Source organism: Thermobia domestica, chromosome 2, assembly GCF_964235325.1.
Source record: "Thermobia domestica chromosome 2, izTheDome1.hap1.1, whole genome shotgun sequence".
Taxonomy (NCBI): Eukaryota; Metazoa; Arthropoda; class Insecta; order Zygentoma; family Lepismatidae; genus Thermobia; species Thermobia domestica.
The window spans coordinates 387223373-387236049 of record NC_137455.1 but is presented as its reverse complement, the minus strand read 5'-3'; the positions used below and the strand labels follow the sequence as shown (position 1 = coordinate 387236049).

Here is a 12677-nt window from a genome sequence, read left to right as displayed (position 1 = left end):
TAAATATGATGACCATAAGGAAAAAAAAAAAAAAAAAAAAAAAAAAACAGAGTTCGAGATTTTACAATAACGATATTACACGTTTCATGATCCCTATGTGGCGGTGACTTTTGAATCTCCGTCCCTATACAGGGTATGTCTAGAGGCTACACCGTTCAACGCATCTTCACCAAATTTTAGACTAAAGTTTTCTATAAGATTCTCACTTTTTTCTTTCTTCAATTTTTTTCCTATTCACAAAAATAATGGTAATTTACTGACTGAGAGATGAAATTATTTTCTTAAGAAATGAATCAAGAGATTTTGTCCATATTTCGTTAATAATCGTACCATATGGCCCAACTTATTTGTCCTCAAAGAAACCCACAAGTAGTTTACTACTATATTACATACTAGCAGCGTTCACCCCGCTTCGCTGTGGTCACCCCGGAACGCAATAAACTTTGTTACTTAGATAATTTTTACTTTTTCGCTTTCAAATTGCAGTAAATGTTAACATTATAGCGCCTGTCATTTATGTTAACCCGCCGAGTGACACGGTCATGCGGGTTGCATATAAATACGTTTATTTTTATACCTATGATGAACTAACAAAGGATTTGTACGTTATGGACACTTGAATGGTCAATTATCTCAAGACACTGGTAATTAAAAATTAAAGTGATATGATAAAAACCATCTAGGGTCCAAATCCTAATAACCCCCCAAAAATGAAAGAAATTGGTTCAGCCGTATTAGCGTGATGAGCTAACAAAGGATTTGTGCGTTCTCTTTTATATAATAGATATATATAATACGACTCATGCGATGTTCTCCCACCAAACTTAGGTCATTTTATATTTCAAAATCCAGAAGAGGTAGAGTTTAAAGTGATCTTTATTCGTTGTTTTTTTTTCTTTTTTTTTTCGAAAACTCCCTGTAATTTTGTTCGTATTTCACAAATAAATGTCTCAGTAAAAAGTGCAGTGTAGCATAACATGATTTTATTTAAGAAAATTGGAGCGAGAACGTTTATTGCGTTGTCTCGTACCTTTCATTTCTTGTTTTCATAATACTGACCGCATGAGTAGTGAAGAATACGACACACATAAGAAAGGTAAGTACCTTATGAGAGTTCTTTAAAAAAGATTTAGCACTCTTTGAAGGAGTTTAGTTTACCAAAACTATTTCATATATTTAGTGGAAGACAAAATCTCAAGAACTCTTTATTGGCTAGGATATAAAGGGTCAAAGCCAGAAATCGAGTTTGTTAATGGAGATTATATATTCAATTGATCCCAGGATATGGACAGGTTTCCCATATATTCCTGTGGGAGTAATTATGGATATCATCCTTGCTTGATAGACTACACGCAGTGCTCTTGAGACAAGCGTGTTAGTGTCATGCTCAGGATACAAATATTTTGAAATATTCAGTCATCTTCCTATTTTTGAGTGAGGAACGAGGGCTGGGGGGGGGGTGAGGGAAATGCAAAAAATTCAAACTTCAATTTTCACGTTGTGTATACTGGAACATTGCCACCTGTTCCATACACCACGTTTCAGAAAGAATGACATGGTTTTGGACGGTAATAATTACGGAACATAGACATACCGGCAAGGAAATGATTGTTGTTTAAATAGGTGTGGCCTAGAGTTTCAGAAAATCGTCGTTAGATATCAGTCAGTGCGTCTTCGAAGTTTGCAGTCAGTCAGAAGTAAGATGGCGTCCGCTCAACAGAACGCGTTTTATGTGCTGCAATTTGCAAAGACTGAGCCAGTAATTTCTTTCAGCGTGTTTTCGTCGGCGTTCTGGCATTGATCCACCTGCTCCCCAAAAACATTCGTCATTGGTATCGCCAACTTGAAGAGACAGGATGCTTGTGTAAGAGTAAGCGTTCAGGTCGGCCTCGCACTTCCAATGAAATGGGGGAAACAGTTGGACAAACGTTTGAGCGGAGTCCGCGAAAGTCTACTCGCTGCATAAACGGAGAATTGCATAGCTAAAACTTGAAGATTTTGTGAGTATTTTGCAATTTATTCCATGTTTGTAGTGTTTTTATTAATAGATATGGACTTTTAAAATCAGGTCATTCTTTTTGAAACATCTTGTACAATGAGTAATTGTTAATAGAACTGCTATATACAGGGCCGGATTAAGGGGGCTATAGCCCCGGACCTCCACTCTAATCAAAATCTCAACGGCTATCTAAAAAAAAGAATCATGATGATACAATCATCATCATAAGATAAAACATGACCAAAAACATGAAACATATTCCCTTAACTTTCCTACTGTACTTTCACAAAAATGTATTAGGTGAAGTCAGCAGGGGACACATATTTTTTCTATCCCGGGTCTCCAGATGGGTTAATCCAGTCCTGGCTATATAGAAACTTAGTAGAACTCTCCAGTGCGACTGCCATTATAGGGAAGTTTAAATTAAATCACTCTCTTCGTTATTAAAATTTATTACAATCAATTACACTTGGGTTGCTATGTACATAAATTTTGTACATTTCATATACAAAGGAAACTTTTTAACCATAAAAAAGCAAATCATTCACAGTTTATTTTCAATGGATTCAGACCCGTAATGTATAATAATAACGGATAACATCTAAAGTTGTTTGCTTCCAAGCTATTAAAAAGTTCGTTGAACACATGCAGAGGAATAATTTACTGAGATTTCATTGTTTCTAATTTTACATAATTTATTTTTCTAAGTTAGTATTTTAAATATTATCTTAATGACAATAAAAATATACATTATGTTCGTAAGGTTATAAAAATATATGCTTTTATTTTATATCAACGTACTTTTAGAACAGCAACATTATAATACAATGGCAGTTTTATATAAAGTATTTCTGTAAAAACACATTAGTATACACTAGAAATATAAAGGATATAAAAGGCTTTTTAAACGTCCTTATTGCATTGTTCTAACTAGAAATATAACCCAAGGAACATTTGGATTTGGATCTAGCGTCTTTTCCCATAGTTATGCAGCTATAAAATGTCTTTTATTAAGGGTACGCATCGTAACTATGATTAGTTTTGTATTCGGTATATAACCAGTCCTCGGGATTTCGCTCCTGATTTAATTTATATCTTTTCTTGTATGATCACCAGCAACATGGAACATGGGTATCCAGCGGACTCTCATTTATTTGAACAAAAATCTATTCCCCTTGAAAACTGTATTAAAAAATCGTGGATAAATCGGACTTTTCAACCTCGCGTTTGGATAATTTCAAGTAATATTGTACAAGAAGTTTTTTACAATTGGTTTTCAGTTATGCAATTGCAGTAGTAGGAAAGAAAAAGAAAAAAATGACGACAATAAAGACGGGATCGGCGATGATGTAAAGAAACGGCGTGTGCCAATTTCATCTGAACCTTCCGAAATAATCATAACGTATTACACACAAGAAATGAAATTTAAGGTTTTGTTGGTAATGTAAAAACAATCAATTCAAACCAAACGAAGATCCCGATTCTTTAAGTGAAAGATAATTAAGGTTATTACTCGTTTATATGGATTTGTATATTAATTAAGTGTATGTGGTACTGTACTTTTTCACCATGGAACATATGGCTTAATTTATACACGAGTAAATGTAGTTTGATTGTGATATTGTTTCACGCAAATACGTTTCCTTAAAGCTAAGGGCTACTGCATATTGCTTTTGTACAAAGGTACAGTAGTTTTGTTCGCTTAGGTATTTAGCAGTGCATACTTTTTGGATAATTCGAAGTTTTTTCGTGCCCTCTTGGATTTCGAATTGAAAATATTCCGCTGTATATACACCTTAAATGTTCATTCGTCAATGACTTCTGAACGGAGTGAACAATTGAGACTACGTTTTCAGTACTGTACATAGAATTATATTCTCTTCGCGGAAGAAAACCACATTAAAATTGGTAAACTCATTCCGAAGTTATTGACGGAACATATACCCCATTTTTGTTCATGGAATTGCACATATAGTATGGAAGCACTCGTAAATAACAATTTGATGTTTTCACTGTTTTTATAAATCACGATACAAATTTATTTAATACTAAGCTTTTAAACTGTACTTAACTAATTAGTTAGAAATTTCCTTCCTTTTTACAATCTTACTATTATCTGATAACGACTTAGTTGCTACGTATTTCTAGCCTAAGAGCAAATCGTGAATTACAAATGAATTTCAGGAAAACGCAGATCCTATTCTGAACAATGCAACAAGTGCGACGTCAGTATCATATAAAATACTTTGGTTTCAGTATATTACAAAAATTAAGCTCTCTTCATCCGTGAAATCTTTTTGCTTTTGTCGTTCTTTGGAGGTAGAGATGTCCTAGCAGCAATATGGCGACTGTACAAACTAAAAGAAAAGAAATTACATTTTTTAGTCAATTTATGTCTGCTATTTATGTGGTGGTTTGTACTAAAGGATTCTATTAGTTAAAAAAAAAAAAATGATTTACAGAGCGGGGAGTTGTTAGTGAGTAAATAAAATAGAAATTATTACTTTACATTTGTGTTATGGAAATTACCTAACCAAATTTTCAACAATTATCCTTCGTCAGTGTGAAACATCTACCCTGTTAGACCTTTGTATTTACCTCTTCGTCTCTTGTGGAAATCAATTAATATTTCAATTTACATGAAAACGACTAAAATAAAATTCTAATCACCATCCCTGACCATGCTGCTCTTTTTACAATATGCGAGAATCGGTATGTGGTAAGCAATGCAAGGGTAGTGATTATAATTTTATTTTAGTAAATTGAAATATTCACTAGTTTCCACAAGAAATGATCTAACAGAATAGAAGTTTTCACAAATTATACTATAATATAAAATTTTTATATACACACCATGTTCGCTACGTGACACTATGTGAAGACTGGCAGAAAAACTCTAAGCCTAGGCTCTAAAGATAAGTGCACTTGAAATATCGGAAACACATAGAAGGATAAGTTACGATATACATGCAAACTTATGCTCGAGTGTAATCCATATTACTTCCATTTCATATTCGCTCTTTATTGTTTCACTGTGCGTTCGTCTGTATTTTGTATGTACTGTCAAATGCACCTTCCTTCAAACCAAATTATCAAAAAATTTATATTTATATATGGAGAATACTGAATTATTGCCAAATAAAAATACATTGCACGAAGCGGAGAAATTATGCATTTAGAAACTAATCGATTTCCCTTCAGACATCGACACTCTCCCTATTAATATCTTTGAAGAAGGTTGTCTCGTAAATTAGTCTGACCAAAAACTTACAAAAATAATTTGGAGAATCCATAATATGCTTATATATTAATTTCTATTACTAAATAAGGTTCCATATCTTCTTTACAAAGGGTACCATGGTACTAATATAATGTAAAGGGTGAGGCATAAGTCGGTTAACACCCCTGTAGTACATGAACGGCTTGGCGTTCACACTCGGTTCATGGTATATGTTGTTCGGGTGGGTAATGGACCACATTGCACGACATGATTGCCATGGCGGCCATCTTGGATTCAACTTTAGATTTTTAAACGGAAAGGTCATTTGACACGAGCTCGATCTCAGGGAAACAGTGATGTAGCATTTTCACCTTCCGTTATTGATTAAGAAGTTATTGCGTCACACAGAGTGAACATTTGGCATTACAACATGTTTTTCTCTGTTGTCCTAGGTGATATAAGATGTCGCTAACAATCCCAGAACGAATCAAGATCATGAAGAACAGTGGTGGACGATCTGCCAGGGTGATTGCGGCTGAGTTTAATGCATCCCACTCAGAGAGGGAGAACGTCTCACACGTTGCAGTGTTCAAGTTGTTGAAAAAGTTCCATGAGACGGGCTCGGTGCACGACAAGGATCGACCGGGGTGCCCACGGATCGCTACTGCCGACAACAAAACGACAGAAGTATTGGCTGCTTTTGTAAAAAGTCCAAAACGCAGTTCTCGCCGTGTGGCATCCATAACAGGAATCAGTCAGCGATCAGTGCTACGGGAGCCGCATGTGAACAAGTGGCACCCATATAAGCTGCAACTCCAGTAGCGGTTAACAGAGGATGATCCAGAAAGGCGATTGTAGTTTGCTGAATGGGCCACAAAAAGGTGTGAGAAGGATCCCATGTTCCCACAACGTGTTCTTTTCAGAGATGAGGAATTATTTTTCGTCCACGGAGAGGTCAATAAACAAAATCACAGATACCGGACTGATACAAACCCAGATTGGCGCCAAAACAGCAAAGAGGTGGGTAGAGAAAAGGTGATGGTGTGGTGTAGAATCTGAGGGACGCGCATTATTGGACCGTACTTCATCCACGGTACCTGACTCGTGAGAAATATCGTGATCTGCTCGAATATGATGTGTTCCCTGCTCTCTTGAATGAGGACGGTGATTTCCCATACTTTTTCCAGCAAGACGGGGCTCCACCTCACTATGCGTTATATTCACACCAGTTGCTCGATAGACAGTTTCCGAGACATTGAATAGAACGACGGGAACCGATCTACCATCTGATAGAGTGAATGCTGCAATGTTGTGAAACTGTCGACCTGGACATGCTGTTGTGAGTCCATGCGGATTGGCAGAGGCGCCTTGCTCAAGAAGGACAGCACATAGAGCACATGCTATAATACCAAATTTTAACCCTTTGTGATCCAATAACTTCTTAATCAATAACGGTAGATGAAAATGGACTGCGCCACTGTTTTCCTGAGATCGAGCTGTGTCAAATGATACCCAACATAGCTCCCTTCCCATTTAAAAATCCAAAGTTGGATCCAAGATGGCCGCCATGGCAACAATGTCGTGCAATATGGTCCATTACCCACCCGAACAACATATATCATGAACCAAGTGTGAACGCCAAGCCGTTCGTGTGCTGCAGGGGTGTTAACCGACTTATGTGTCATCCTGTAGTATCTGAAAATGGAAAAGAAGCAGCTGAGAACAGTCATTGAGTATCAGTATTTCTTTTCAGGGAGAATGTTACAATCCAAGAACATCCATGAATATATGGTGATAACATTGAAGGTCGCTGTCATTCTCTATGCCATAATGGACGAATGCCGACACAGATGATTACAATCCCACTCCGACAAGCGTTGAAGGTGTACAAGAAAATATGAATGAACTAATACATAGCACAAGACAATTGTGGAAGACTAATATATGACCTTCAGAGACATTATAAAGGTTTCTAGAAGTCCACGCTTAAACGAATTGTTTATGACTATTGGTAACGGAGAGTTCCACTTCGACTGCCAAAACTTCACTAAATCTGCGGTTGATCCGGCATACGATGTCGGACTGGAATCTATAGATGTCTAAGGCCAATTAGAAATACTTCTGTTTATCGACGAAACTTGGGGTTTTCCACAATCGGACTAAACATTTTAAAAAAAAAAAAAAAAAAAAAAAGCCTAAAAAAGACGTTGGTTGGGAAGCATTTGGTCTGTGATATGAGAAACCTTGAGAAGCATTCTGCACAAGATCGGGGCTAGGGGACTGGCAAGGTATGCATAGCTGACGAGAAGAATTAAAGTATGCCACGCATTTGACCCGAGGAGCTTTCCTTCTGTGAATTGCTCACGACTTCGGAACAATCCTGGAACATAAATATGAGATTTTGCCAGTGTTGAATGGAACGAAATTTTTTATCTTAAAGGCTTCACTAATTCAATTTTAATTGACATGAAATAGTACTTACTATCTGTACGTTTCCGATCGAATGTAATCTAAAACATGTGAAATACCAACTTGAAACTGGTCTGCAATGGGCGTGACCCATGGATTATATTCCATCCTCAAGACAGACTTATTGCCGGCCAGATCCAAATTTCCTGTCAAGTAAAAGATACATTTATCTCAAAGAAGAATACAAAGAATTGTTATACATATCTAAGAAATAAGCTTACTTTTTAAGAAGCACATCCTTTTCATATAATTTAAAATACTGAAATAATTCAGTATACGAGAAACACTCGTAACTCTTAACTGACACAATTAAGTACACATTTACTTAATCGCTTTTCAAAGTAGTCACCTTCCGAACACACACAGTTGCTTCACTGCTGCCATTGCTGGCTACACTGACGAAAGTCTTCTTTTGATCTTTTTGCGTTAGTTTTGATCTCTTCGACGGAGACGAAACTGGTATCTTTCAGGGACCATTTCTATCTTCGAAAAGAATAAAAATGGTGCTAAACTGATGTTAAGGCTAACAAAGTCTCTGAAGAAGATTTCTCCAATTTGAATATTAAGTTGATGTTTCCACGTTGCTCGAATTTCGACATTGCGCCAACTGATTACCACATACACCTCATATCCTGCCTGTTATGACCAATTGTCATTTGTCAAATTCATAACTGGGCAATCTAAGGACCGTACTGTACAAAATTCATTGCGATTGCACCACAAATGCCAAAACTACAACAACATATTGCCTTTCTTAATTATATTACATACAACTTTAGGTCATAGGAAAAAAGCTACTTCTGGAAAATTTTAACTTTTCATAAAAGTAGCACAAATTTTGTTTGTTGAAGTTTTGCGTCCCTTTTCAATTCATCAGACGTGGATCTGCGTTCAATGCTAAGTCGAGAGCATGTGCACCAAAGGCGCGCGCTAGCCACTACACCTGCAGAGAATGTGGTAACAGAATTTTGAAAAGCGATACCTGACAAACTTTATTCATGAAATTACATGTATGCATGCGTATTTTGTTTCTATAAATCTGCCTACTCATTCTATACACTTCAGTATACACTACTCAAAATCACCAGCCATTTTTGAGGAATATTAATTTTATAAGCTTCTTTACATTTTCTATTTTATATCTGTTTAAATTTCTATTTGTTAACACAACTACTTAACAGATTAATTAGTGAGCAAAATGATAATCTAAAAACAGTTAACAGCAATAATAAAAATATATTTTTATTATTATTAAATTGGAAATTACAGACTTATCTGTTCAATTACAATTTCCGTAGAGTAAAAATAAGAACATACAAATAGTGAAAATAAACCTAATATAAAATTGAATAAAATTAACGCATGCACACACACAGCTGCTTATCAAATAAATATACAAATGCCCTTGAATAACACTGAAATTCTGTTCAAAAATAATAATAGTAGCAAGACCATTCACCGTTGACAGTTTTATATATGGGTACATCGTTGGGTATACGGACAAAATCTCGCGGCCGAAACATCGCCGCCCAAAATCTCGCCGGCCAAAACCTCGCGGGACAAAATCTCGCCGAGCCAAAACCTCGCTTCCCAAAACCTCGCGGGACAAAATCTCGCCGGGCCAAAACCTCGCGTGGCCAAAACCTCGCCGCCCAAAACCTCGCGGGACAAAATCTCGCCGGGCCAGAACCTCGCGTGGCCAAAACCTCGCCTCCCAAAACCTCGCGTGGCCAAAACCTCGCCGCCCAAAACCTCGCGGGACAAAATCTCGCCGTGCCAAAACCTCGCCGCGAATGAAACTTTTCTTTAAAATTTACCCAATGTGTTTCCTAATATGCAATTCCACATTACAAATAATAATAATAATAATAAGATACAAAAGATCGTGTGCGTGGGCTTTCTCGGGTTATTCCCGTTTCCTCCCACTTTCTTTATTCGATCATTTCCTTCATCCTGGTCATCTACGTCTCCTTTAACCTATAGGACATAATCAACGGACGTCGTAAAAACTCATATATTGTTTCATATTTTCATAAGTATTATTAGATTTTTGTTAAAATTTTAAGTTTTTGGATGTTCCAAAGTTCACGAAACTAACCTCGTTAGTTGTCATTACTTTCCTTATGCAGACTTTCTTTCCCTATAACCAGTTTAAAAACATCCTGTCGCCCTACCTTCACATTGAAATCCTCTAATACAGAAATAGAATTTTCATATGGTATCGCGGGACTTGGTCAAATACCCGTGATACTTCTTCTGAAACAGCGTCTTTTATACCGTCATCCTTATCATCTGTTGGTACATTTACATTTTAGTCAGGCGAGATTTTGGGTATGGCGATATTTTGGGGCGCGAGGTTTTGGCCCGGCGAGATTTTGGCCCGCGAGGTTTTGGGTGGCGAGGTTTTGGCCCCGCGAGATTCTGGCCCGCGACGTTTTGGGCGGCGAGGTTTTGGCCAGGCGGGGTTTTGGCCCCGCGAGGTTTTGGGTGGCGAGGTTTTGGCCAGGCGAGGTTTTGGCCCCGCGAGATTCTGGCCCGCGACGTTTTGGGCGGCGAGGTTTTGGCCAGGCGGGGTTTTGGCCCGGCGAGATTTTGTCCCGCGAGGTTTTGGGCGGCGAGGTATTGGCCACGCGAGGTTTCGGCCTGGCGAGATTTTGGGCCGCGAGGTTTTGGGAGGCGAGGTTTTGGTCCGCGAGGTTGTCGCCGCGAGGTTTTGTACCCAAACCCATCGTTGAGCCAGTAAGTAGGTCTAAAAACTGGAATTTGTAGTATAATAACTAGTTTCATGGAAAGTTACCATTGACAATAAATTCAAATTACCACGAATAATTGAGTGCAACATTTTGACATCAACAATAATCCTCCTTTCAAACAACTTGAACATACCCAATGATAATCTAACTTCATCCAAAGGCATACTTTTTATAAGACTTGAATTCCAACGCAACCAGACGAGAAAAAGATTTTGAATTGTTTCTAAGGTATTTGATATATAATATGTACTTCTGTTCTATATATTTGAACAATATTCCAGATGACTTCTGACATTAGAATAATAGAGAATAAGGCATGTTTTAACAGAATTGAAGTGTTTGGGCATGCCAAGATACCTTCTCGCTTCATAATATTAATAATATGAAAATAACAGCGCTATTACCTGTATATCTTCGGATGTAATTCAGTTCATTTGAAGGAATTATTGTTTTAATGTTAATTGATTTAATATATACCAAGTAAATTAGAAGACAAGAATGAATTACTTAATATTTAAGAAGTGAAATTTTGGATAACGTTACCTATTTCTGAAGGCAATACAGTCAATCTGTTCCCTTGAATATGCAGCTCTCTTAATCGGCTGAGATCCCCAATTTCCTTCGGTAATTCAATTAGATCATTATCTCGTAACACAAGCTGTAAAACAAAAACAGTACAAATTGATTCGATGATTCTCAAATTCCTGCACTAGAGTCTTGTGTGTGTATATTGTACGATTGATTCAATACAGACGCTCGAAAGTTACTGCAATAAAATGATCAAGAACATTGTTTAAGATGAAGGTAGAATTCAATAATTTCTCTGGCCCTAAATTAATATAAATTTTATTTTCTCTTTGTTTATTATTATTTCAACCTGTTAGGAAGACATACTCAGCGTCAATATTACGTAACTTGAACTGAACTCTCTACTGAAACTTAAGAGTAATAATAAATATTTCTTATTTGAACAACGCACTTATTACTTTTTTTTTTTATTACTTCATTGCGGTTGCCTTCCAACCATCCAAAAGCCATACCAATTGTATGCAATTATTCAAAAATTTCATTATACACATCAATAGTCAAATTGCTTGGACAATTAACACCTATTAGCGTTTCCTGTTTATGATGATATTTAATAGACCCTTTTTAATAGACTTTCTAACTACCCTCATAGCTCTCCAGCCCACCATTTTTTTAAGTACCTAGTCTAGCCATAAATACTGTTACCAAAAACATCAACAATAAAAGAAAAGTGAATTTAATATGTATATCATATGTGAAGCATACATGGTCTGGAAACAGTCTGCATCAATCATTTCAAAATGTCCGCCGTTAGCACGCACTGTCTCCAGGGAAATGGACGCCACTGCAGACACTAAAGAGCGCTTCAAACTGGCAACTGTGGGATGACGCTTCTTGCAGGCATTATCCTCAAGCACTGTCCACAGTTTGCAATTCAGGGGATTAAGGTCAGGGCTACTAGAGGGCCAGTCCTCAATGGATATGAAGTCAGGCACATTGTGCTCCTGCCACTCCTAGGTTGATTTTGCCTTGTGAGCAGGAGCCGAGTCTTGCTGGAAAGTCCATGTGGGTGTTCGGAAGAGAGTAGTGGTCCTTCACTATAGGCTCCGACACAATGTTCTGGTACACCCGGTCACTAGTTTTCACTCCTTTTTCATGGAAATGAAGACGTGTGGTGCCAGCATAGCTCGCTCCCTATCACACCATGAAGGACGCGGGATGATGGGCTCTCTGGATTTTCGGAACTCTGTCCCTGTATTCCTGAGCTGATGACGCATACACCTTATCATTTTGGCGATTGAAACACTCTTCGATAGTGAACAACTTTTCATCGGTGAACAGAATCTATCTGTGCCGAATTTGCGCGTACCGCTGAAGCAAGCGTTTACTTTTACGTTGCCTTTGCTTCATCAAACGCGGCGTCAGAAAGTGTCCTGTTGACCGTCGATAGGCTCCCCTGAGTAGGCTGGACATTGTTCGCTTGGAGATGTTCATCTCACGGGCCATTACTGTCTGCTTCCGTACGGGATTTCTCTTCACACGCGCCGCCACTGCTTTCACAGCTTCTGGAGTCCTTGTATTTCGTGGCCGGCAGCTCTCGGGCGGTCCTGAACAGACCAGTATTAAGAACGCTGGATGGTGCGGTACACAAACATGCGACTCATGTTAAGCTTTTTTAGTGTGTTAAAAATTTCACTTGCTGGTTTTA

At 37.7% G+C, this 12677-nt stretch overlaps 1 protein-coding gene across 1 annotated transcript in view; it reads right to left on the bottom strand.

Moving 5' to 3' along the window:
• Positions 1-2435: 2435 nt before the first annotated feature.
• ics (ras suppressor protein 1) overlaps positions 2436-12677 on the bottom strand; it is a 38838-nt gene continuing 28596 nt past the window's right edge. The window contains exons 6-8 of the mRNA XM_081749502.1: positions 10985-11099; positions 7702-7834; positions 2436-4356 (exon numbers count right to left, since the gene is read on the bottom strand). Of these exons, the coding sequence (XP_081605628.1) occupies positions 4269-4356; positions 7702-7834; positions 10985-11099 (336 nt within the window). The 3' untranslated portion in view covers positions 2436-4268. The remainder of the gene's footprint in view (positions 4357-7701; positions 7835-10984; positions 11100-12677) is intronic.